Below are 27,695 nucleotides of genomic sequence, written 5' to 3' on the forward strand. Positions count from 1 at the left end.
AATAAGGACCAGTACTTCTAGCAGAGCATGAAACACAGGACCAGGGTGACAGTTTCCTCCCCTTTGTCTATCTTAACGAAACATTGCCATATACAGGTTTTCTTCTGTGCATCCTTAGAAGCCCATGTGGCTTTGCTTATAATTTATACATCTGAATGACAACACCGTTGTCTGGAAGGCTAAAGTACATACTGGAATTTACTCCACATCAAATTCTGTACTCTTTCTCATGATCTCATCCTAATTTACCTTAGAGATACATGGTAAGTTCCATAAGGATACAACTCAATATGACAGCATTTACTTAACAGTTACTATTTGTGAAGTGCTGGGATAACAAATGAATAAAACAAAAATCTCTGTTCTGAAGGAGTTCAGTCTGGTGGGGGAGGATAGATTTGTAAATAAATAATTCCATACAACGTAACAAACACTATCAGAGAGGTGTGTCAAGACGTTATGGGAATAGAAGAGTCTGACTCTGCTTGGGCAGGAGGGCAGTGGGGCAAGGCTTCATAGAACAGGTTACTTCTCAAGGATCAATTGCAGTTTCCCAGGTAGGCTTGTAGGGAGAGGACAGTTCTCAACCACTGCTTTTCTACCTTTCCCTCAAATTAAATATAAACCAAAGTAGACGTTTCCCCTCCCCCTCTTTCCTGGGAAAGAAAAGCACTGCTTACGTGTTATAGAAAGAGCTAGGGTAATTTGCGGGTGGGGTGTGGCTTACACATTTTGGGTTTGTTGGGGAGGCCAGGGTCAAAGGGAGAAAACTGGATCATTTTTTGGAGCCTTTTTATGCTGATGTACTTATGGGGGAAGTAAAGGTCCTATATTCTGCAGCAAAAGATGGAAGAGGCAAGCCAAGAACTGTGATGGGGAAAAAAATTTGATTGTAAAGGACTGGATAACCTATTACCAAGAAGGAGAAATTATTTAGGATCGCAACTTTTATCTCTATGTCAAAGTTGCAATTTGGCATACACATCTTATCTTTTGGACTGTTTCAGATACATCTGTGTTAAGCGAAACAGTAATAAGTATATCATCAATGACCTTGCAAAAGTAGAATGATTAACAGGAATTATTAAATAGGAAACTATATCTCATTGTGCTCAAGTGCCTCAGCATTCCACGGTGACTATAAAAGACTACAGAAGAGAAGGGTTGGCAAAGTCATTTATTCACTCCAATTCAGCTATTCATCATGTGTTATTCAACAACTTTTATTGAAATTGAAGGCCCTGCTCTCAAAAAGCCTAAAATCTAGCAGTTAGACACACGTTACTGTAAACAAAAGTGACAGGGCTAAGGTTTGGTTTGATGTTCCTCTAGAGGTGTGACAACCCTCCTTGCATTCCCTGCTCCACGCGATGCCTGGAAAGTCCCATCTCCTTCCTTCCCAGAACTTCCTGCCTAAAAGAGAGATCTCTATTACACTGAGGGACAGCTGGGAGATGAAGGCATTGCCAGGCTGGGAGCCACCGAAGCCACTTTTTGCCACTTTAATCCTACTGTAGCAGCACAAAAGGAAACGATGCTTTCCTTAATGAAATAAAAGAGACTTTCAAAATGAAAATCTCTAATTGTTTCCTACTGACTACATCTGCCATAATTGGGGGTGGAGCAATGAGGTGCTTAACACTAGACCTGGGTAAGATGGGTGCTGAGGCTACATTGGGGCTCAGGAAAAGAATGCTGCAAATGGATGGTTAACCTGGCCCAAGGCAATAATGGGGGAATGGAGGCACTTGTGCTATGGAATTGCCATTTTTACTCTTGTACATGCTGTACAGTAAAGTAAATCTTACTTAATAATAAGGAGAAAAAACTGGGAAATAAGCACAGAGGACTCCTGATATAATCTGGCTTATTAGAAATATTTTCCCCATTATTAGCTTATATTAACTGCTTAGGTTCCTCTTTCTTAGTCTCTATTCTCTGTCCTGTTTAGAAGGGCTTTTTTGTTTTTGTTTTTACTTTAGCTAGCTTCTAGCACCCAGAAGTACCCTTCTAGACAATTCTCAAGATCTAGATTCAATGAGGGATATATATAAAAAGATGCAAAATCTCCGCTTCTGTTTATCTGAGATCTACTTTCAGGTCTACTTTCTTTTAAAACTTTTTTTTCTTTCTGAGACCCTACCTCTTCCCTGAGTGACTGACTTCATGATATCCTCTTCAGAAGAGGCTCCCTATACCCAAATAGGAGTGACCTTCCTTTACAGGCCTAAGCTAGAGAACTATATAACAAGGTAATACTCTAACAGAAGATAAATACAGAGTGCCTAAGGTCGTGATGAACCAAGTGGGCCTCTGCATCATACCGACCTGGAGTTTGAATCCTACATCTTCCCTCACATATAACTCACAAAGCTCTGATGTGGAGTAAAGGAGACAGCATATGTAAAGTGCTTACCATCATAACTGGCACAGTGCTCAGTAACGTAAACTATAACAACACAGAATACTGGGGGTTCATTTCTTTCTCCTGTCTAATAGCCTGTAAGTTCACACATGGGCAGCTATGGTCTCAAAAAGAGAAGGAAGTGAAGCTGGGTGTGTGTGGTGTAGAATAATGTCACTTCCTTCCAATACATAATTCAAAGTAAGGTCAATACCATATCTTTGACTGCCTTCTTTTTGTTCCTTCAATGGAGAACTGGCTGCAGGGGGTCACAGAGTGGTTCTTTGCCCCACATTGTACCAGTGCTCTGTGCCCTCAAAATAATAGTTAAAAAAAAAAGGTGCAAGAGATAAGATATACTATAGTAGTATCTTGTACCAGGAAGAACTGACGGTATGAAACAGTTTTATCTCCTGGCTTATAAGGCAATCCATTACCTTGATTTAGTTTTTCTTTTTCCCTTTTAATCTGTAAAATTTTAAAGTGAATTCGATATTTAGCTGACAGCTCTACAAGTTGAATGTCTTCATTCATCATCAGAACAGTTATGGGAAGAGAACTGCAAGCTTGCTGACATTCTTTCACTTCAGGTCACTCAACTCACTCTGTCTCTCTGCAAACGCCGAGACCCCTGGATGTAAATGGTTTGGGACAGAACTGAAGCTGTGAAGACTGGAAAGGAATATAATAGTTCCCTTTCAGGTTGAAAAAGATTACAATAATGCAGTGTTGATAAGGATGTGGGAAATTAAGCAAATTGTTGGGAATGTAAACTAGTATAATTCTAGAGGGTAATTTGGTAATATTTATTAAAAATACAAAAAATGTGTAAATCCACTTCTGGGAATATATTCTAATTCTAAACATTCACTACCATATCTACCCATCTACTAGCATCTGCACTCACATACAATGTCATCTGTAAAAGCCACCCCCTCAATGTACTCAACTAGCTTCTATCTCCTCTTACGTGCTTAAGCTCAAAGTACCAACAATTTTCCCCTTTCTCTCCTATGCAATCTTTTTTTTTCCTTTTGCTATTAGATCATCTCATTGGAATACAAGTCATACTATTATCTCTTCCATTAAAAAAAACAAAAACCTTCTCTTGGCCCTACTTCCCTGCTAGATATTACTCCTCTTGGTAACAAAACTCCTCCAAAGAATTGTCTGTCTTCACTGTCTTTATTTCTCCTCTGATTCTCTTTTATGCCCTTTCCACTGAAACTACTCTTTTCAAGGTTCCCAATGACCTCCTTGTCACTAAATGTAATGGTTGACTCTTAGTCCTCCTCTTACTTGATTTATTGGCAGCTTTTGACATAGTTGACTACCTATTCTTCCTTGTCTTCTAAGACACACACTCTCCTGATTTTCTCTTACTGTAGTGTTCGTTCCTTCTCAGTTTCCTTTGCTGGTTCCTCCTTTTCTCCCTTACCTCCTAACACTGGAGTACCCCAGAGCTCAAACCCAAGTCTTCTATATTTACATTCGCCCTTCATCCCAGTGATCTTGTCTAGTTTGTTTCATGGCTTTAAATACTAAGAGTCAATGACTCCCATATTTGTTTCTTTAGACCAGACCTCTCTTCCAAACCTCAGACTCATATTCAACTCTGTATTCAACCTCTCCACTTGGATGTCTCATCAACATCTCAAGCTCAACATAACCAAAATGGAACTTCTGATCCCCGCCATACCCATCTCAGCCTTCCCCATCTCAGTTAATGGTAACTTCATCCTTCCAGTTGTGTATGCCCAAATTCCTTGACTGTACTATTTCTCTCAAACCATATATCCAATCCATCAAGAAAATTTGATTTGCTTTACCTTCAAACTATATCCAGAACCCAAACACTTCTCACCCCTCCCACAGCTATCACTTTGGTCAAAGTTAAGACCAAATCATGTCATTCCTCTGCTCAAAACATCCTAAAGTCCCTCTATTTCACTTGGCGATAAAGTCCAGATAATGTTCTACAGGATATGACATTACATGGCATTGTTCTTGTTATTACTTGCCCTTCAGTGAACTCTGCTCCAGCTACTGATCTCCTTGCCATTCTTAAGACGTGCTACATACACTCCCACATCAGAACTCTAAAACTTGGTGTTCCCTCAGCCTGGAATACTCTTCCCCAAGATATCTGTGTGACTAACTCCCTCATTTACCATCAGTTTTTGCTTAAATGTCATCTCAATGAGGCCTACCTGGATCATTTTACCGCAATATGTTTCTCAATCCCTGGTACTTCTAATGCCCCCTATCCTGACTTGCTTTCTTTTTTCTTCATAGCACCTTATTACCTTCTAACATACTAAATAATTTCTTTTTCAGTTTTGCTCACTGATGTATCCAAAGAGTCTGGAACAGTGCCTGCTGCTCTCAATATGCATTTGGTGAATGAATGAAGCTCATAAAGCTGAATGTACAAAGTTGCTTACTGAAACAGTGTATGATCGTGAAAATTACATGTTTATCAAAAAGTAAATAATTAAATAAATTATAGTATGACCATAAAATGGAATACTTGGAAGTTATTTAAAAAGATGTGGTAGATTTATATATATAAACAAGGAGCAATGGCCGTGATATAAATAAAAACCAGCAAATTACATATTGTCTACTTGTCTCAATCTCCTGCTGGACTCAAGTTCGTTAAGGGAAAAATCAGTAAGATTCTCTTTTGTGTGTCTTATTTCTCTTCCTGGTCCTTATAATTCTCACAGTATCAGAGACACAATAAATGCTAAACAAATATTAATTACATGGCTGAAAGAACCCACTGAACTCTCAGCACTTGTTCAGAGATCACCCTCACTTATTTAACAGCCTAGTTAGCATTTTTTGCTTGCGTGTAGGATTGCATGTGGATTCACTGTGGAATTTATTTCTCAAGACCTTTCTTTTGTAAATCACCTGATCCTGGTGCTGGGATCCTCAAGGTGTTGATCATTCTATTGCCTTCACACGACTTCTGTGAGCATTACTACAGTACTTCGTCATTCTGTCCCCAACCAAGTTTCTGATAAGACCTAAGGCCATATCCATGGTTCCTGGATAATCTGTTTTCCAGAACTGTTATTTCCTGGTGACATTTTATTAAGCCTCTAGTTACTTCAAGACCAATGCATTCGTCAGCTATCTTTTTGTAATCATTTAAACATAAATATACAATCATAATGCTTCATTCTTACAATGCTTTTTAATACATGCCAGTAATTTTCAACCTCTTTTATCAAAAATACCTTTTTAAATGGGTGACCCTTTTACAAACAAATCTACTGCAATTATACAGGTGTGTGGTTCTGGTCAAAGTAGCAGTAGGGACCCCTCCTTCCCCGTCTCTGGAGAGCCTCTGTGGTACTTTCACACATCTCTATGGCTCTGAAAAACCCAGTGTGAAAGTCACTGGTTTGTTTTCTAGATCACAATAAATAAGAGTGGCTTGTACATCACTTTACAAACTCAATTTCAGCATATTATTAAGTCATACCTTAAGTGTACCTGGAGCACAAACTGCTTAAAAGAACTCTGATGTAAATTCTTATGTACAGTGAATAATTACAGCTGATTATTAAAAATCCATTTTTAAAGTTTATATTTTCACACAGTGAGCTTTCTTAAGTCAGGGACCTAAGGAAGGAATAAAAGCACTTCCATTTTGGCCAGTCTTATGAAAATAATCACTATTTCTCCCTTCTATGCACTCTTCAACCAACAGATGTCACTAAAGATACCAGTACCCAGAGGCAAAGGCAAGAAAAGATTAGACAAATGGAAATTGAGGATAAAAAATATCCAGTTCTTAAAACTGAGAAGTAGGTTTCCAAAGTAATAACATTTATTACACTGCACGCAACATTTTAACCAAAAATTTAAGAAAGAAATTTCTTTTATTAAGTTGCTCACGCTGAACGGATCATAGCACTAAGTTTTGAAATACATGTTCTTGAAGCAATTTAAAACTCATTAGAAATAATAGGCTTGGGCTAGTAGAAAATGTGGTAAAATTTAATCCTCATCCAAATGTTACCTGGGCTGAACAAACAGGAAATTGTTTTGTGCTACTGTGGCTAACCTCATTGCTGACCCTGAGCTGGAATGGCAAGAGCAGCTGAGAGCTGAAGCAAAATTAAAAACTTACATCAAAGTATATCATGACAGAATGTAGATAAATAAAACAGCATATCAAAAGTATTATTTTCCTGCCAGTCTCACTAAGCAGAGAGGTGGAGTTATTCCACAAAATATATAATAAATCAGGTGCCTTTGGAAATGAGTCCTTCCCCCTCTATACTGTCCCAATAACGGACTACGAGAATACTGCCCATGAGAAGTGAGCAGAGAAGAAAGCCAGTGAAGATGGGGACAGAAGGGATCAAAGAATGTTCTGGCCTCCTTATTACATGGGCTTCCCCTTCCTTCCCCTTGGCTTACCAAAGAAATAAATAATGCTGGCTCTTCTGTGTCCTCTCAGACACTCTTTCCCTCATCTTCCAGGCTCCTGGAGGGCAACCACACAATCCCCTCCAATGAGCATATCAGAATCTCCAGAGGTAAAAGCACGGGGAATGAAACATTACAGACAGTAAAGACCAATAAAATCAGCGTGGTTGATGGGGCCCAGCATGGGCCAATCAGTGAAGGTTGAAAAACATTTTTCTATTATTTTATGTAAAGCAGGTGTCAAAATCACTGGTAACAAAGTTGAAGGACATTTTTCCATTGAGCCTTTGATTTCCCTTAAGTTTTAGGATAGAAATCACCATAAAGAGCAGTGCTTCATCATAAATATCTAAACTACAATCTTCCTGTGGCAACTCCCAAGTGGCAATAAGGAATAGGGAAAGACTATTGTCTGAAGCCGTACAGACTTTGAATGAAATTCCAATTCAACTACTTGCCAGTTATGTAATATTAGGCAAATCTCTTAACCTCTATGAGCTTCAATTTCTTCATAACAGTAATCATAGTGGGTAACTGGTCTAAGGGCTTTCCATGCATTATCTAATTGACTCCTCATAACCACCTTAAGAAGTACGTATTATTTTCTCTGTTTAACAAGAAACTGAAGCAAGAGAGGCTACACAACTTAACCAAGGCCAAATGACTAGTGAGTGGCAGATAATAATACCTACCTTGAGGATTCAATGGGTTAATGCATGATAAATGGTCTAGTACAGGAGCAAGCACATAATAGCTGATTAAAAAAATGAAAGCTATCGTTATTATTTATCCAAACTGAGGAGGAAAGCCTTACCCTAATCTCTGAGTCCTTCTTCAGGGGGAAAAAACCTTACTGGCATTTCTTTTCAAGAATGTTTTGAAGGTTTTTCCTCTTTTCTGCTCCACTTCCTTTCTCTTCTTCCTGCCCTTCCTCTGTCTCCCTCTGTCTCCTTCTCTTCTTCTTCCTCCACTGTAACCCTCACATAGTTATCTTTCTCAACTTTTGCTGCAATGCCTTTGTCTACGTCAGACAACCTGACAGAGGACTAGATAGTTTTGAAGTCCATAGGTTTGGCACTATTCTGAGATTCCTTTTGCTGTCACTTGCGGGACATATATTCTGTCCTAGAGATCTAGTGATACTGGAGGAGGAAGAAGTCACTGCTTTTATCAGCCCTACTGCAATAGTGAATAAGCCCCGAAGGAAAAATTACACTTAGTGAAAGAAAATGGATCCAGAGAAATGGGAAGGAAAGATACAGTTGTGCTTGGTAACAGGAATCTAACATTTGTATAGTTAAAGCTCTATCGACTACTAAGAAGTTTTTATACATGTATTGTTTAATGAGAAATATTATTTCCTCTTAGAAACTCAGTACTTGTTATAGACAGAAGGAAGCAGGATGGTGTGGTCCAAGCAGGAAACATCCCTGAACAAAAAAGTGATGTGGTCAGTGAACTCCTGTCCAAAGAAGGCGGGCTCTGTGAGTGCAAGAGAACAGCTTTGGATCAAGGAGAGGCATGTTCACTGAGTACCTATTCCATGTCACACCCTGTGCCAAGTCCTTGACCCAGAGTAGCTCAATTAACCACTTCTAACCCTAACTAGATAGGTAGGTCAGTAGGTATTCATTATTCTTAGTTATATATATGAGAAAACTAGGCACAAAGAAGTGCAGTGTCTTAGCTGAAGGTCACGGAGTTGAAAGGGTTGGTACTAGGGTTGGTACCCGGGTTGGTACTCAGATCTTTTAATCTACCCAAACTATGCTTTTTTAAGATACCATGCTTTCGGAGGAAGGTCCAGACATATATCTTTGTATGATAAGACACTGAAAGGAATTAGATACACACTGGAAGTACAGCAAACTGTGAGCATATTTAAAAAAGGTCCATTTTTACCTTTAGCAGGCAAAGCATTTCTACTTTATATAATTCTAATATGTCCATTTTCAACAGATGCAAAAGTTGTGGCAATGTAGTACAGATGAAAATAAGAGAGTACAAGTTTACTATCTTAAATAGGCGCTTTCTGTAGTTTCCATACACTTACGATCTCAAACTCTAAAACTCAAACGTACAATTAAAACTAAGCATTTTTAACAGTGGCCTACAAGCATATAGATCAGAGCCCTAGATGTGTTTTGAATTGAAGCAAAAATAATTTTAAACTGTTTGTCTGCTTTTTTAAAAAATGGGCTTTACTTTTAAAAAGGTACTATGTTTCAATGGCTGTTCCTACACACACGCACAACATACACTTAAAGAGGCTTTACAAAACTTTGTGAAATCTGTTTCTAGGCACTCAAAAAGAATATGAGAACTACAGGCAATTTTGAGACCAAACGTACTTACAGTTGCTCTTGATTTGGGAAAGTAAGAACAGACAGGCAAAAAAGAAGACGACAAAAAAAAGGACACAGGGAACCATCTCTCAAGGAGAAGAGCACTGAACAGAGCCGGCCACAGTCAGTATTCAGTCTGTGTGGCAAACAGATGACAGAGGATTCTAATCCATCCTGTCCCCGTTCCCTGGCTACGTCAAGGTCCCCAAGAATTGAGAATTTCATTCACGAAGCTGTCAGAATTGGCAAGTATTAGGTTTTATGGTAGTTCTAAGGCTCAATTCTAACTACTAACCAAACATTTTGACAATAATTGAATAGGACAATCTTTACTATAGAACTCTGATTCTAGGGGTGCAGTGCCCAAAAGTTCCCTACAATAAAATATTTACTGCTCTTTACCAGTATATTTTTCCAAAATTCAGTGCTGGTGACATACTGCTCTAAGCATTCCTAGACCCAAGACAGCAAACTCCCTGATGTAACTTTTACCAATTTTGAATATGCTGTAACTTCAATATTCTATCTAGTGTATTCCCTTTGCCTACTGACACTGCAGTTTTAGCCAAAAGAAATTCATCAAGTTGGTCAGGCATGATTTGTAGTTAAAGGCATGCTGCTCACTTCTTCTGATGCCAATATGATAGCTACCTGGCTTTTTGCACTCCTTTTACCCACTTCACAAATTCATACAGATATGAAGGTTCAAAAGAACAAAATAACTAACATCTTTCTTCCCTCCAAAGAGATAAAGTTATATTGCAGAGACAAATATGGAAAAAGATACTCACCATAAGTGCAAATCATTTTACTAGCTTCTCTGAAGAGGAGAATTCCATTAGGAGATGATACATCAAAATTCAAACGCTGGGATCTAAGAAATATAGCAAAAAATTAGACTACATGTGCAGATAAAGAAACTCAATATAGATTTAAAATACATAGCATTTTCATTTATTAAAAGTAGCTGCAGTACAATTATGCCTTTTTAAAAGTGCCATTCCATTAAACAAGTGTTGATAAAATATATGTGCTAATTTTCTCACTACAAAGATACTAGGACAATTAAGAAGAGCTTTCATTTATTTGCTGATTCAAAGAATTCACTTTATATCTGTCAAAACAATATCCTGACATTCTATATCACAGACCTCTTACCCCTTTCTCCTTTCATGCAGAGTGGTTGATAAGTAATAATAAAAAATCCCAGGTGTGTATGTGTAAGTTTATATAGATACTTGGATAGAGATTTACATTTGAGGTCTCCTGTAGTGGCCAATACACATTTTTAAAACAAATTCTAAAGTGACAGATGGGAAATCTAGGTAACTTTAATACTGCCCACATGCATAATAAATCATCTGATACTTCAAGTATATTTCAAACACATTAAATTACATACAGACTACAGTTTCCATTGCATACAGCTGAAGTAAAGAGAAAGCAGTCCCAGAAGTTATAAATGAGACCAGTCTGCTTCCTTGGTTCCTGACAGGTGGGGGAACAATACGAGCAGGGTAAAGGATTGACGTGCCATCCTGACATAATACTTGTTTCTTTGACATTACTTTGGCTTTAGTTGGCTCTGATATGTCTTGTTGTTGTGCTTTCAAGAAATAATGGTATATTTCCAAAAGGATTAGCAAAAAATATAGAAGCAGCTCGTAGCAAAGAAATACCAAAAAGCAAAGATATTTGCTAGAGTCCTTTTGCCAGGAATAGAATGAATTATTGCTTTCAAAATGCTTTCGAATTAAGTGCAATTATAATTTATTAGAAATATTGTGAACATTTGATTGTTGGCATACAATTCCTGACTAAAGAAATGTATATACATAATTCATATTAGATTCTAGAGAAATATGAACAAGATACATTTCCTGAGATTACAGAGTTTCACTAGATAGTTGTTAGGAAAACTGTGCTAGATATGAATTATCTGCCTATGGCAGATATAAAATACTTTACAATATACAATACAATAGATTTTTTCCTTTAGTATTAAATTGTATCAGCAATATATAATATCAATTATCTGGTTGAAAAAATTTTAATTTAATAAAAATGAAATTTCTAAGATAAAAAATATAGCCACCGTTCCTTTAGTATTTAAGGCATCTATGAGAAAGATTTAAAACAAAATTAACAGCTTTCAAAAAAATAATACTCACATTTATTTATTAGTCAGGTTTTTTTCCACCTCTTGTCTTAAAAATTTTAAATTACTGCTGTGAAAAGCTCAGCAGCAGAGAGAAAATTCGAGCTGCAATCCACACTCCTCCCCTGTCTGGGTATCTCCCTTCCAGCACACAGTTTACACAGAGCAACTGATGAAACAGGGTGGCTAAGTGACAGGCAATTTGGTGCTAAGCCATATTCACAATGACATATTTTAAAGAGGTAAAACCAATTAGTTTATTGCAGTTTTTCTTTTTTTAGCTACATCTTTGTTAATATTTATATGCAGAGTATTTGAATCTCTGCTGGTCTATGCAAATTATAAGGTCAACGAGGCAATTTCTGAGACATGATGTAGTTGCTATTTAATGAAAATTGTGAGTGCATAAATCATCCACATATATGCATCTTGGCATAGAGGAAGAAGGATAACTTCGAAGTCAAAGCAGGGACAATCCCCAGGGCTCCTAAGACAAACTATGTGTCCATGAATTGCTCTGGGACTCAGTTCCCTTATCCATAAAATGAAGCATCTCAACTCAGAGACCTTTAAACTTCTTTCCTGCTTTAAAATTCTACAGATTGAGCTAAGCAGTTTAACAATTAAAATAGCTGCCCTTCTTCCATTTTGTGCCTTTGACTATTTTAAATAATGGTGGGTGTAGTCTTCCAATTGTTTTCCAATTCCCATAATCCCCATATACACCTTAGCATACTATATTCTTTCTCCCCAAAGGTCTCAACCTTATATCTCTAGTTCTCTTGCTTTCACTGATCATCTTAAGTTTTGGTTCCTGAGTTCTTGCTAAGCCTTGAATATACACATACCAGGCAGGAAAGCTGACCTCTGGACAACCCTGCCAAATAGCAGATTGTTTTTTCACTCTCCCATCACATCTCTTACCGGTTTTGCATCAGTTCTGCCATAAGTTTTAAGATGGGAGTTGTACAGGCCGGTTCTCCATACCACTGCTCAACAGCCCTCTGAAGAATCGGCAGATAGGCTGGGTACCTTTTATAAAGACTGTTAAAGAATTTAAGGGTCAAAAGAAATGTTGTTGCTGAAAATTAGCGCCATGGAAAAGGAAAAAAATGGAATCCAAATTTGTTCTCTGTTTAGTATACAATGGCAGTTTTATAAATTGCTCTCCTAACCTGCACAGATGTACTTTTTTGGGAACTGCAACTGATCTGCTCTTATTTGTAACATATCCCATACATTATATTGCTTATACTTGTCTATAACTTTCAAAGTATCATATAAGTAACACATTCAAAGAATTATGCTTAATATTGTAGTAAAAGGAAATATATTTAGTTAATGAGGATAAATATATATTTGAATTGTTATTATCAGAGTCTCTCAGGCATCAAACTACTTAATAAAAATATTATCATGAAATTTTGAAAATACACAAAAGTAGAAAGACCAGTAATAATAAACCCCATGTGTCTATCTCCCAGCTTAGAAATTACCTATATTCTTTCTTAAGTTGTTGACTTGCTTTGCTTGGTCCCACTGTAGCTCCAAGGAACACTGGAGACATTAGATTGAAGAAAAGTTTTGGGTAACTTTTAATCTAGTCAAGGTCAGTGTTGCTAAAATGTAGTCCCATGCACAGCAAAGGAGAAATTCTCAAAGTTCTCATCACTACTAAGAAGTGTCTACTTCTGCTAAGTCAGTGGCTTGAGACCATCAGAACCTGGAACACTATGATTCAGCTCCACTGGCCATTTAACCCATAACTGGCCTCCTCCTTGCCAAATTGACACATAAATATAAATATGTATTTATTAAATATATATGTAAAAATATGTAAATATATAAAAATATAAAATATATGAATATATATAAAAATAGAAATAGAAATAACTCTTACTATGACACTACCTTCATTTCCTTTTCCCCCCCTAATCTCTAAGTCTCTCTCTTCCTAATGTTTTTCAACGTACTTGTCTTTTTGTTTCAGTTGCAAGTGGTGAACTGAATCACTTAACAGGGTGCTCCTTCTCTGTGTGGTATGGGTAGAGATCTCCATGGTGAGAAAGATCACAATTTTCTTCCCTGCTCTTAGGATAAATTTCAAATTCCTTAGCATGGCACACACGGCCCTTTAAGATCTGGCCCCTGCTTACCCCAAGTCTCATCTCAGTACTCCTGCCCTACCTATGGTTCAGCCACTCTTAATTCCCTGCAAATACACTGATGCCAACTCTCTGGTCTCCATTCCTCTATATGCTGCTGCTTCTGACGAACACAGTCCTGTCTTTCAACATCTAGCTCGAGCTTCACTTCCTCTGGGATGGTGAACCTTTCTCTGTTTTGTCAAAAGGCATCAATTTCTTCCTCATCTATGTTCAATGAACACTTTGACAACATCTCTCTTATAATAGACTGTATTAGGGTTGGTTGGTTGTGTTTGTCTGGCCCCACTAGAAAGTGAGCTCCTAAAGGGCAAAGACCTGTGCTTCCCTACTAATGCTCCGACTAATTCATATTTGTCCCTTAGATTCCAATATAGATGTCAATTATTCCAAGAAGCCTCCCTGGCACCACCCCCTGACCCCAAAGACTGGGTTAGGTGTGTCTCCAATATATGGCTGTGGTACCCTGTGCTGGCACTATCACAGTACTTTCTCTCTCCTATTATATTATACACTGCTTGAGGGCAGGGCCTGGCACAAAGTAGATTTCAATAAATATTTGTTGCTGTAAACCTGCCACCCTAAAAATCAGATGTAACATATTTGACTAGAACTACTTATTTAATTCTTTTTTTAAATTTTTATTTTTGGTGGGGAAGATTGACCATGAGCTAACATTTATTGCCAATCTTCCTCTTTTTGCCTGAGGAGGATTGTTGCTAGGCTAAGATCTGTGCCAGTCTTCCTCCACTTTGTATGTGGGACGCTGCCACAGCATGGCTTGATGAGCAGTGTATAGGTCTGTGTCCAGTATCCAAACCTGGGAACCCTGGGCTGCCAAAGTGGAGTGTGTGAACCCAACCACCAAACCACCAGGCTGGCCCTAATTCTTTTTAACTGTACATTTCACTCTGAAGTTCAGGAAATAGTTCATATAACATTCAATGAAAATAAGCCCTCTAATACCTTAAGAGTGGCATGCTCCCTAAAACTGCAAAAAGCAATACTTTTGTCCCCCTAGATATACCATGTTAAGGCTGTATTTGTATATATTGAAACAATTTACTTAACAAGTAGTTATTGAAGGCCTATTCTATAACTATCTAGTCACTGTTTTACACTCTCTGGAGAGACCAGTGAACCAAACATTAAAAAATTCTTGCCCTCATGGAATTTATATTCTAATAAGAAAAGAGAAAATAAACAAAATAGATATATAATATGCTAGAAAGAACTACAAAGGAAAATAAAGCAGAGAAGGGAGATAAGAAGTGAGTGTACATGTGTGAGTGAGGTTTAAGTTGGATGAAAATGAAAAAAGTAAAATCAATGAACTTGATTATTAACTCTATTTTGGCTACTGTCAGATAACTCACTGTATTGTTTTTTCTATGGACTAGAAAATCTCTTATTTTTGATAGATGGTAGATACAATGTGCTATGTACTGTGCTGGGGTCCAGAGATAAGTAAGACATGGCTTTTATTCTTGGGGAATTCATGCTCAAGTCTAGGTGGTAGGCACACAATAGGGATGCCCTGAGTACCAAAATCCTGAAGCAGTGCCAGAGGAGCACAGGTGAGAAAATATTCCACCAAGAGATCTCCTGAGCACAAATTCAGTCATGATTAGTGGGAAAGCATCTGGAAGGCTCATCGGGAAACTGAAAAGACCCAAATCTCAGAATCTAAGAACATCATAAGCACACATAAGCCCCTTTGCAAGGCATTCTAAAGGCATTAGGACCATCATATTTTTCAGAGCACACTGCATTCACTATGGGATAAGGACTGTGGATATGAGAGGATGCTCCCTTTTCTGTGTGGAATGAGAGTGGTGCCAATTCTAATACGCTTCTGACAGGGGTGACTGCCACAGAGAAAATGAGTGATTATTAGAAGGCAGAGTAGAGGTCTACCAAGCAGGGAGGTTAAAAGGGCGTCAGAGTGAGAGTGCCAGACTCAGATTAGAGGGTAGGAATCAGCACCCACTCTAGGAGTTTAATTTTCCAGGGGCTGTCTGAGGACCACATATATATGGATAGGAGAAAGAGAGTGAGAGTCCTTAGGTAGAAGAGGCACAGATCTAATTGCTTTCACCTAGATCTTCTCAATGAATTCCTAAGGTCAACATTAGATAAATGAAAAATCAAGAGCATTAGTGATATGATATTGCCTTATAAGACGCCAACTATGAAAAAATGAGAAGTACAAGGTTTGCTTCTTGACAACACCCATCCATTCATCCATCCATCCCTCCATCCAGTAGTCATTAGTACTTACTATGTGCTGGACCTCAAGAAAACAGAAATGAGTAAAAACATAATTCTTTCCTCTGGGATTTCACAGTAGAGAAAGCATCATAATATACTAGAAGGCAATGAGAGTTTTTGTTAAAACTGTTAGGAGCTAAAGGTGTAAGGATGTGGCTCCAGAATAGAAATTGCCTGCCAGTTCAGAACTTATTTTAAAGGTATTCCATGAACATGAAACATCTGTACCTTTGTTCATGAAGGCAAATGCTACTGGAAGCCTTTCCTCTCTCTTCTGTCTGGCAAATGCTTATCCATCTTTCAGCACCTCACCAAACTTTCTCTTCCCTGGGAAGCCTACTCTTTTTGCCAAAAACACCAATCTCTTCCTCTTATATGTTCATGTCATCCTTTACGTGCATCTTTGCTACAACACATTGATTATTAGTTATTTGTTATATCTACTAGATTGTGACTTTTTTTTTTTCCCCGAGGAAGATTTGCCCTGAACTAGTATCTGCTGCCAATCTTCCTTTTTTTATATGTGAGCCACCACCACAGCATGGTCACTGACAGACTAGTGGTCTAGGTCCACGCCCGGGAACTGAACCTGGGCCGCTGAAGCGGAGTGTGCTGAACTTAACCACTAGGCCACTGGGGCTGGCCCTAGATTGTGATCTTCTAAAGAGCAATCCATTTTACTCATTCTTCTAAAAAGCATTCCTTTTATTCATTCCTCATGCCTGGCACATAGCATTCAAAAAATGCTTACTGAACAGTGATTTTTCAGGTTTCCTTTCTTCTCTATTTCAGTTTGCCCAACATACTGCTGATTATTTTCTCTCGTCTTGAAATACAATTTTGATTTTGTTAGTCAATCAAAACCATCAATTGATTTATACTATCAAGGGAATAAGGGTCTTTAGCTTGATATTCAAGGGTCCAAGACAGTCTGCATTTCCAAGCACGAAATAAGTGGTATCTACAATAACATATCTTCTCCACTACTCCTCTTCCTAAACTTGTGCACAGGACAATTGAAGACCTCTTACTTCACAGGCCCAGTAGTCCAATCCTACTTATTTGGTAAGATCCAGGGAAGTATCTTCACCTTCACAGAGCCTTTCCTGATTCTCCAGCTAAATGTAATTACCTTATTTGTATCCTTGCTATAGCACTTATCACCCTCTATATTTTATTATAGTCGTTTATGTAAGTATCTAACAGACTCTATTAAACTATAAGCTCATTTTGGGGTAGGATTTGAGTCTAAGTAATCTACATCCCTCATGCAACCTAGCACAGTCATTAGCCAAATTTGCTAAACAAGTGAGCAAATGGGATCCCTGTGTCTCATTCCATATTAGGCAAAGGAACTAACAACAGTGGTGGAGCATTTACTTTGCACCAGCCTCTGTCCTAGGCCCTTTACATATGTCGGTTCACTCACTTCTTACAACACACCTGTGAGACAGGTATTATTAGCCCTCTTTCACAGAAGAGACAACTGTGATCCTGAGACATTAAATTAAGTAACTTTCCCAAGACCCCACAGGTTCTTAAGTGGTGAAACCAGGAGTGGAATCAAGTACTGTCCTCTTCCAAAGTTTGTGCTCTTCCACATATCTTATGGTCTTGCCTTGTCTTTATATAATGTTTATGCATGTTACTAAACAGCACTGATTGCCTGATTGAAAAACAGTGGACTCAAAGATCAGATTATGACAATTAAAACATTGTGTGTGAGGAAATAGTGTCACACATTTTCCTTTACTTTTTTCAATTTCCCTCTGGATTTTTATTTATTTTTTTGAGGAAGACTGGCCCTGAGCTAACATCCGTGCTCATCTTCCTCTGCTTTATATGTAGGATGCCTGCCACAGCATGGCTTGAGAAGCAGCACGTGGGTCCATGCATGGCATCTGAACCGGTGAACCCTGGGAAGCCAAAGCAGAGCATGTGCACTTAACTGCTGCACCACCGGCAGCCCCTTCTCTCTGGATTTTTGATACATCAGTCTAAGTATGATCTGGGAAAAGTATAAAGAAGGTGACTAAATGCACTGCAAGGTAAGGTGCTTTTACATTGCTGTGTCCTCACTATAGGGGTAAGGAAGTATATCAATGATTCTTCTGCAATTCTCCAGCAGTGAAACGACTGCCGAACAGTTTGAGGTGATTTAGTTTTGGAAGGACAGAGTGATAAGCAACGTAGTTCCTGTAGCACTTAATGCAGTCAGTGTTTATAGAAACATTTTTGAATTAAATAGCTAACCAGTAAAATAGCATTTTATCAAATATTCGCCATAAATAAAATGCATTTTGACTTTAAGATGACATGTACTCTTATAGGGCGTTTCTTCTGCATGCTAAGGACTGTATAACAAATTAAAGAACACACATTTATGTAGATAAAAGGCAAATAAACTTCCCCAAGCAGTAATGTGGGAATCATCACTGACGGTTCGACATATCAATATTTCAGGAAGAATAAATGACTTTCATATCCATGGTTTTTAATCATATACTTATTCATTTTTACATTACTAGAATACTTTGGAAAGAATCTGTACTTTATCACCTGAAACTGCTTAAAGTATTTCAAAATATTTTAATAAAGCTTTTTGAATTATCAAATAATGTAACTTTTAAACAAATTTTACTATTATTATAAATATTTGCTCTTCATCCGTTGCCCAAAGGAAAACTATAAATCTTGTCTCAACTGAATGAACACCATTTATCATATTCATTTTGTTGTCAATACAATTATGAAAAGCCTTTGGCCTTTTCCCAAGGAAGCTGATTTGTTACTGAAACTCAATTATTATAAGCAAAGCCAGTACCAAGCCACCCTGTTTGGCAATCTAACACAGCTTCCTGCACAACTAACGCTTGCCCTCCGCCCCTATCCCTAATAACATCAACATCTATGGTCAAATGGAAGAGACAATGGTTTCTAGTTCAAAACAAAACATTAAGTCCCAGGGTTTTCCTTTTGCTATTTTCTGCCATCTGCTGGACAGAAGCTTCACCTCAGACAGGTGCCAAAAAGGAGAGTTCAGCGAGGAAAGGGAAAACAGACTTAATTACAAACTTAAATTGCAACATATTCTATAAATTTTAGGCAGTATCAATTATGACAGATATTTCTATTCTTTGACACTGAGGGGAAAAGTTCTAACCTTGACTCTTGGTTACGATTGTTGAAGAGGAAAACAAGAAACATTACTTGCTGGACATCCTAAAATTGTAGCTTGGTTTCAAGATAATCATTGATTTTAAAGTGCCCAAATGAGGCTTTTATGATTTTTCAAATAAATGAAAGTTTTTACGTTGTGATCTATTTATATTTTGAGAAATAAAAGGTCATAAGTAATTCCAGTTGATTCTTTATAGTTAAAAGAATTATATGACTTTTTATAGGACTTTCCATGTTAAAATCTACAATCTCTGTACATGTACTTCATATGCTGATATAGAGACATACATGATTCCTCAGTGACATGGAAAATTCTTGTGTGTAATGCTTCTATAGGCACATAAATCTGATAAAGCAGGTTTAATATTAACTAATAATGTAAGTCACTATTCAAATTAATGTTGAAAAATTTTTTTAAAGTGTAGAGTTCTCCCTAAAACACCTCCTTTTAGTTACGGCTTTGGCCATAATTGTGGCATCAGTAGCTGAAGATTGCTTTTAAGAAGTTTCTGTTGCAATTTAATTTATGAGGGAAGTTTGGATAAGAAGGGTTTGAAAAGAGCCACTGAGAAATAGTGTAACTTAAAAAATAAAATAGCTTTAAGGCTATCCAATTTTTCTTACATGCTCTGATAGTTTCATGTATAAAGGCATGAAAACATTATATTACATTAATATGACTTGCATAAATAGTCACTTCCTGTTAGGATCAAAGGGGATTCAATCAATACTATTAAAACAATATTAATAGTGACCCTTTATGACTATCAAATATGTCCTAGACATTATTCAAAGCACATTACTTACTTTAATGGTCACAATAAGCCATGATACTGGATGTCTCCTTTTTTGTGTGTGTGTGTGTGTGCTTTATCTCCCCTAATCCCCCTGGTACATAGTTGTCTATCTTAGTTGCAGGTCCTTCTAGTTGTGGCATGTGGGACGCCGCCTCCACATGGCCTGACGAGCAGTGCCATGTTGGCGCCCAAGATCCGAACCGGCAAAACCCTGGCCTGCCGCAGCGGAGGGCGCGAACTTAACCACTCGGCCACCGGGCCGGCGCCGGATGGCTCCTTTTTCAGACGAGGAAACCAAGACTCAGAGAGGTACAATGCTTTGCCAAGGTTTACTCAGCAAATGGAGAGCTGGGATTTCAAGCCTGGTCTGTCTGATACCAAAGTCCATGTTCTTTTTACTCTTATACGATGAGGCATTTCTGTCAGAGATGTTTTTTCTTTGTTTATTTATTTTGCTGTCTGTACTAAGCCTTGGCAAAGGTAAATTCAAATTTTATACCAAACAAAAAATCCTGACCATTTATTTCCCCCTTTTCATGTCCATTAATATTTCCACGGTGATGAAAAACTGCAGCATGATAAAGCAAGCCTCAAAGAGACAAAGTGAACTTTTCAGCCCTGCTAGTTGAAATGGAGTAGAAATTCAAATTTCCTTGAAAATGCCAAACAGTAGGTAGGATTCATTGATCCTGAGTTAAATATGTTAGCCCAGTTACCCCTGCAACCCCAACCTAAACAATCATTTGTGGATGTGATTTTTAAGTTGTCAATATTTAATGGCACCAAAAAAGTGACCTCTCTGAGCTGGATCTCCAAATGCTGTGCTCAGTTATCTGCACTGCTGCCACTGTGCTGTAATTTTTAGCTGATTACACATTAGTTCATTTAGCTTTGTTTCCTCTTCCCTACTGTGCCATACTATTAAACGAAAGCGAGGGGCCTGGCATCCCTCTGTGCACAGAGCTGGTATTGTCACAGTGTAATAAGGATACATCCAGTCAAACAGCATGGTGTAGCTGGTCTTTGTGTTCAGTGCAAAGGCAATCCCTCGAAGATCTCTTGCCAGCCCGATCAACATACGCTGTCAGTGGGAAAGAGACACAGTAATTGATTTTCACGTTAGCACAGAGCAGATGGAGTAATAATCAGGCAATAATGACCACATATCTGATTTTGATTCATTAGCTAAAATGTCTCGCTCAGATCCCTTTCTATTGAAAACTATAGACTCTTTAAACAGACCATCGAATCTGCCGACCAACTCTATTTTGCTTGTTATAAATTGAGCTAAGTCATAATTCCAGTAGTTTAGGAACATTTAGATTCTTAATAGAAGAATTTTGTTTCTGAATAATGCCAATTAGAAAAAAAAGAGATGAGGATTAATAATTCCACAAAACATAAATGCACAGGGTCTAGACATTATTTAATAGCAGCAAATCGTAACCACATCAAATTGCGTGAAACCAGTCCCACTGTGCAATTTGGAGTCTATCCTGGGAGCACAATGACATTCAAAGATACCTAAGGAATATCATTAGTAACTTAGGACAAAATAAAACTGGCCAGGTGACTTATCGGTATCATGACACACCCAGAATAACAGATTTCCACAGCAAGGAAAAGCTGTAAGGAAAACAGTTATATATCCCATGTCGGAAGACATGAACTTGAATCCCAGCTTTACTTCTTAACTGTTAGACTTAAGGCAAGGCAATTTATCAGTCTCAGTTTTCTCATCTATAAAAGGGGCTAATAATGTCTCTTTCACAGAGGCATTGTGAGGAATAAATTTACGTAAAAATGCCTAGCAAGAGCCTGCTACATAGTAAGTGTTCCCTAAATATTTAGTTTTGGAGAAAGAAAAAAAACTTGACTCAAATAAGAGATCTGACTTGTACTCTGGACTCCTAATTAAGCTGTCCTTAGGATGATGATTGGGAAGAGAAAAAGAAAACTCATGAACAGATGCTAGAATGTCAGAACAAAGAGCACAAATAAACATAACTGTAAAACAAGGGGTGGGATAATTGAGATGTGCAACTGTGATTTCTGAGGATACTGTTTCAGTGGAAATATTCTGCCAGAAAATGCTCTCTGAACTTTCCTTTTTACCAGATTTTCTTTTTCCTCACACTTTGGTAATAAATTAAAACCTTTTTAGGAAGGCATTTAAATGATCATTAAGGACTTTGAGGTGAATCCTGACCCTCATCCTAATGGTTAAATAACATTTCAAGGTAGCAAATAATAGTTACCAGTCAGAAGTATCTGCAATTTCTGATCCTCTTTCCCCCCAAAGCCCCCCTCCACCTAAAAGGTGGCTCAATGTAATGGGAAGTTGTTCATAAGAATATGCAGTTTCTATACTGCCTAACAGTTTATAGAATGATGGTAACCTGAATTTCTGAATCTGCAAACCCTGAATTCTGTTTCTGCTTCTTTAAATGACTTATTCCTTTTCCCCTCATAATCTCACCAGTCCTTATTTTTCTATAATCTTCTAGTCTCCTTGTAGTTCTCTCGTGTCACTTGCTATTTTTTTTTTAAAAACATTTTGCCTTTTATGCAACCTATTTTCACCACCTGGAACTTGTTCCCCCCTTTCCTCAGCTTTCCACATTTCTTGCAGCCTCCAAAACAAAATAAATCTTCTGAGAAGCCTTCTTTGAACAATTACATTCTGACTATTTAACTTGACAGTCTTTGTATTCAAGTGGCCTTTGTGGTCTATTTTTGTTATGTACACTTAGAGGTTACAGGCTACTTTTTAAATAATCTTAAGTTTTCACATATGCATAATGGTACCCACCGTTCAACTCTAAATTAGTCAATAGGAACCATGAGTTTTACATTGTGCCTAGTGCAAAGGGCTCTTAAAATATTTTTGAATACCCTTATCATACAAAAGGTTAATATTTATTTTATCACAAATTTTTCTTCCTTTAAAGATGCCAAGTTAATAGAAGTGCTCTAATTGACTAGAATCTATGAAATTATATCAACGCTTAATTTTAGAAAATGTTACCACAGAGCAGAGGACGCATATAACAATATAATAACTAAATGTTTTCAACAGATTCGACTGAGCAGGAAAATGCAGTGTCAATGTGAGTAAGACACAGATTTCTTATGCTCAAACAATATCTTTTATTTCAAAGCAGCAAGAGTACTGCAATATTCTATACACATACTCAAACACCACTAAGGGAATACTTTCTTGATAGCCAAAACATACCCAGTTCTGACATGAGACAGGAAAACTGTTAACTAGGAGCTCAACCAGGCTACTAAACAATCTCAGAGGTGAGAGGTAACCTGACTGAAATTTAGGGGGGAGGAGCCACAATTTACCATCTCATTTAAAATAGTATGAAGAGATTTATTTCAAAAGTTGCCTTTCTCCTCCAGTTGGCCAACACTTGATTGATCTGAACAGTGAGAGGCTCCTATATTTTTAGTGAGGGTGTTTTTGGGAGTGGGGTAGGTCTGGGGTATCTAATCCTAAGGATTCCTTTTTGGATAGTTCAAGGAGAAATTGCTCAGTGCTTGAGTCTGCTGCATGGTGAACAGTTGTCTGGGTGCCAAGTGTGAGATGGATGGGCTGGGAAACAGCTGAAATGCAGCTCCTTCCACCCTGACCCCCAAAACAGGGTTTCTAATGGAAAGTCTGACAGACCCTTTACTGTAGTGGCACTACTGGGGGCAGCTATAATATTATCCTCATAATTCTACTATATAATAACAACAAAGAAAAAGAAGGTGAAGGGTCATTGTGCTTTGTCTTTAGAATTAAGATGGCTGTCTTCATCCTTACAGCATACTCTTAATTCTGGAGACACATCTTAATAACCTCTAAATAGTTCCAACAAAAGAGCCGTGTCAGAGGAATGAGCAGGCCCCAAGGTGTTTCAACTGGAGTGTTTTCATCTGCCTTTATTGCTCTATCCCTCTCCAGAATTAAGGCAATAACCTGTGATAAATTATTCAGGAACTGCTACAGGGATCAAAGCAAAATCATTCTGTTAAAGTGCTGTTTGCAACATTTGGCACTTAGTGCGAAAACTTTTAATGTGCGCATGCTGAAAATCAAGGATTTTAAATAATTTAACATTGTGGAGTTTTTACGAAAGGACTAAAGATAGTAAGGTTCCTATTTAACTGCTCCTCTTCCTCCAAGAAGTTTTCATTCATTTTCTTTAAAACTGATGACATCATGGCCAAATCAAAAATGATGCATGAGTCACAGGAGTATTGGACTATATTTTACTATGGATACAATTCTAAGGGGAAAAAAACATAGATTTTGAACTAACACTTTAGAGCCAGGATTTGTCACAGCATTTTCTTTCTTTTCTCCTTTACTTTGAAGAGAAAAACCCAAGACAAGAATTCAATGTTCTCTTCAATTTTATTAAGACTAAGTAAGGAAACAAAGCTATAAATTTAAGAGTTTTGCAGCATTTCTTCCCCTCACAGCCATATTTCAATTTGCCAACATAGGTCCTTAATGCTTATGTTCATCCTGAAATCTGCATTGGAAAAATATCTATAAATAGGAGTTAGAAAATCCTGGTAAGGGTTGCAAATTAAATGAATTTGGCAGTCCTGCGGCATTTTCATAGAGATATTTTAACAGCATCACCTCCCGTGGATTGGAATACTAAATACTTTATTGAAGAACAAAACAGAACTGTTTTTATCTCTAGTACTTGCAAAATGAAGTACCTGAAAGCACTTTTGCATATATTATTTATTCATCATGATAGAAAAACAGCCTTAACCTAATAAATTACATTTAAAAGCATTTAGTGCAAAAGTTTTGTTTATGATAAAGCAACAGATTTAGTTCTTTATCGGTAGCTTAAAGCACCCAGTTTTCTTTATACAAATTAGACAGATGGTGCTTACAGTAGAATTTACTAAAGGTCTGTCACAACAAATGCAGCCAAGCTGCATATTTAATCACTGCAGAATCTTGTCTACCTGCAGCTGCCAACTGCTAATCCAATTTCCCTGATAAATGTGGCAAGAGACACGATCAGCAATAAAGAGCATCTAACTCCATTTTCCTGCAGGGCGTCTTTTGATGAACATTTAGGACGGAAGCACGGAGTGCACTGTGTGGCCTTGGTTCGTGGCAGCTGCATGCATTCTGAGGCACAGTTCTCAGGTTACTCACTTAATTCTGCCACTATCATTACGTTGCTATTGATCTCAGTAGCTGTTGCCTACACAGCATTACTCTAGATGAAGCTGAATCAGGCAGTTATCATGCATCAAACTTGCTCAAAAGCCTGGAGATTTCCCCTTAATTACTTGTGATTTTATTTGCAAATACCGTTAAAGTGTAATCAAGCAGTCACTTTCCAGGGTCGTTAAGAACTTGCTGGTTTAGGGATATATCACTGGAACTCCATTAAAAATGACTCTAGGAAAATGGTTTCTATCAAACTAGATGGGATTACATCAAAACAGGCTTGGAGTATAATGAAATCTTCAAATGAGACAAATGTAATTTTTACAAAGATGGTGTTTTTCAACCTCACTGCTTCTTTTTGATATTAAGGGCAGCAATAGCCACCTTAAAGCTACAAAGATTTTGCTGGTCATTAAAAATACTTGGAAGACATCTAAAAAATATAGTTAACCTGAGTAGAAACTGTGGTGAAGAATTTCAGCAAGACTATAAACACAAAGAAAATCCCTAAGATCTTTTTTGGTTTTAAAATTTTATGACTATTGCATGTTGATAAACAATTATTTCAAAAACTATTTCCAATTAAAAGGAATAGTATTTAGCTAATTATTTTTTGGTAAATGAATTACACTAAAATAATCATCAAAGGCCATAGTTTTTCTATTTGGCTTCTTACTGCTAATTGTTTTTGGTGGAGAGAAGAGGAGCCATGCAAAATGATGGTTAATATTTTCAACATATTTAAAATAACAATAAAATATGACTCAACCATCACCAACAAAGGTGCCTATAGTCTCCGGAGTACATTTATTAGTCTTTTAAAAATAATAATCAGTGTCAATCTATTTAATATAGCCCTGATGCATTATAATTTCAGAAGATGCTGTTCCTATTTAGCAGATCTTGCTTCCCATCCCCCACATTAAAATATGGGGCTGTTTTGTCACAAACAGCTTGCTACACTTAAAGATTTTACTAATAAAACATAATGTTGTCTTAGATAGTATGGCTGTTGCCACAGCTGAACTGACTTGTCAAATCAATCCTAATATGGCTCCCACAGGCACATAAAAACCTTATTTAGCTATCAGTTATCCTAATCACTTTGTTCAGTTTAAGAATGCAATACTTCAAGACCAGCTCCTATTTATACATATATGCCTAGCCATTTAATAAAGTCTTGATTTATATAAATTCTTGTTTAAAAAAATATTTAGAGATGTAATGTTTTAGCATGTGTATGTTTGTGCATTCCTCCATATAAATACGTTGAAACATACAGCGCAGGGCAGATGAGGGAATAGGGATATTTAAAGTAGTGTACCCACAAGAAACGTTTTTTTAAAGATACTGCCACAAGAGACGAGTCTGTGTCATCTAATCATAAACTGACTGCCCAAAATCATTTGCTGACCTCAAAGTCCATTTGTATAAGAAACTAGAAAAGTACTTACATGACAAGTACAACTCAAAGCACACGCAATTGCGAAAGCAAGGCTGATAACACACAGAGCACACACAAATATGCAGAACCTTTTCCTGGATCTAGACAACCTAGAATGAACAAAATCGTCTTTCCTCATGTTTGGAAACAAACCCACCTTTACGTCTTCTTGTTTAAAGCTGTTGTTGAATATTTGTAATACTGTTTCAAAAGAGACTGTAAGAGGCAGCATGAAATTCTCAAATTCGTCCTCATCTTCGCCTATCAGAAAAACAAAAGGGTCACCATGGTTTAAAATGCATGCTATTGTACATTAGCCTCGGCAGTGAGCACTGCATTCAGGCTTAGAAATGTCCCTGAGAAGGGGTCAGGCTGCATTCACATCCATGACACATTTTGTGATCTGGCTCATTGAATATTCTGGTGTTTTGCCTTCTCTTTTGCACCAAATGAAATAGCAAAATTACTTACCAGCCATTTTTTTTTCTGGCTCTTTATTGGATCAAACAGACTCATGCCCCAGGCTTCTCAGCCCTTCAGCTCTTAGGACCCCCAGAGCTTCCCTAATGCCTCAAGGAAAGCCACTTTCAAAGCCTCAGAGACAAGGATGTTTTTTTCCTCTTCTCTTTAGGTGCCAAGGCCCTAAAGGGCTCAGACTCAGGTGCCCAGATAGCTCTAAGTTATTATTCTCTTTTATTTATGTTCTTTTTTATTAATTTGTTAAATAGATAGCAGGGAAACTTTTATCTGCCAAATAGGATGGGGTCCCTCATGGGTCATTTGGATTTTAAGTACCTTCACCATGGGTACACTTCCCCTTGCACTAAGCTTTCTGTTCTTTATAGAAAAGAGAGAAGAGACATTTTCTATGTTTTTTTTTTTTTTTCACTTTAAAGGTAGACTGTAGTTTCCTCAAGGAATCTACCAAAACAGAATGCTCACTTCATACACCGATATGCACAAGTGACAATTTACATAGTGTTCTTTTCAAAAGGAGCTTCTTTTTAAATGAGAAGTTGATTCTCTCATTCATCCTATACCACAGGGAGTTATGAGCCCAATTTTACTGATGAAGAAACAGGTAGAGAAAGGTTAAATGACTTGCTCAAGGTAGCATACTTAGTTGGAGGTAGAACTACATGGTCCAGACCTCCTGATTTCTATGCTATCAGTTTTTAAACAGCATTAGAGAGGAAACGAGATCTCAGAGAAGAGACTGGTGGTTTTGAAAGTTTGGTCCTTGACCTAGTAGCATCAGCACCACCTGGGAACTTGTTAGATG

At 37.5% G+C, this 27,695-nt stretch overlaps 1 protein-coding gene across 5 annotated transcripts in view; it reads right to left on the minus strand.

Moving 5' to 3' along the window:
* RANBP17 (RAN binding protein 17) overlaps positions 1–27,695 on the minus strand; it is a 334,844-nt gene that overhangs the window by 43,514 nt on the left and 263,635 nt on the right. For all 5 annotated transcript variants that reach the window (XM_046668588.1, XM_046668586.1, XM_046668587.1 and 2 more), the window contains 4 exons: positions 26,571–26,674; positions 20,762–20,850; positions 12,281–12,388; positions 9,990–10,072 (listed from right to left, as the gene is read on the minus strand). In XM_046668588.1, the coding sequence (XP_046524544.1) occupies positions 9,990–10,072; positions 12,281–12,388; positions 20,762–20,850; positions 26,571–26,674 (384 nt within the window). The remainder of the gene's footprint in view (positions 1–9,989; positions 10,073–12,280; positions 12,389–20,761; positions 20,851–26,570; positions 26,675–27,695) is intronic.

The sequence above is a fragment of the Equus quagga genome, chromosome 7, assembly GCF_021613505.1.
Source record: "Equus quagga isolate Etosha38 chromosome 7, UCLA_HA_Equagga_1.0, whole genome shotgun sequence".
NCBI lineage: Eukaryota > Metazoa > Chordata > Mammalia > Perissodactyla > Equidae > Equus > Equus quagga.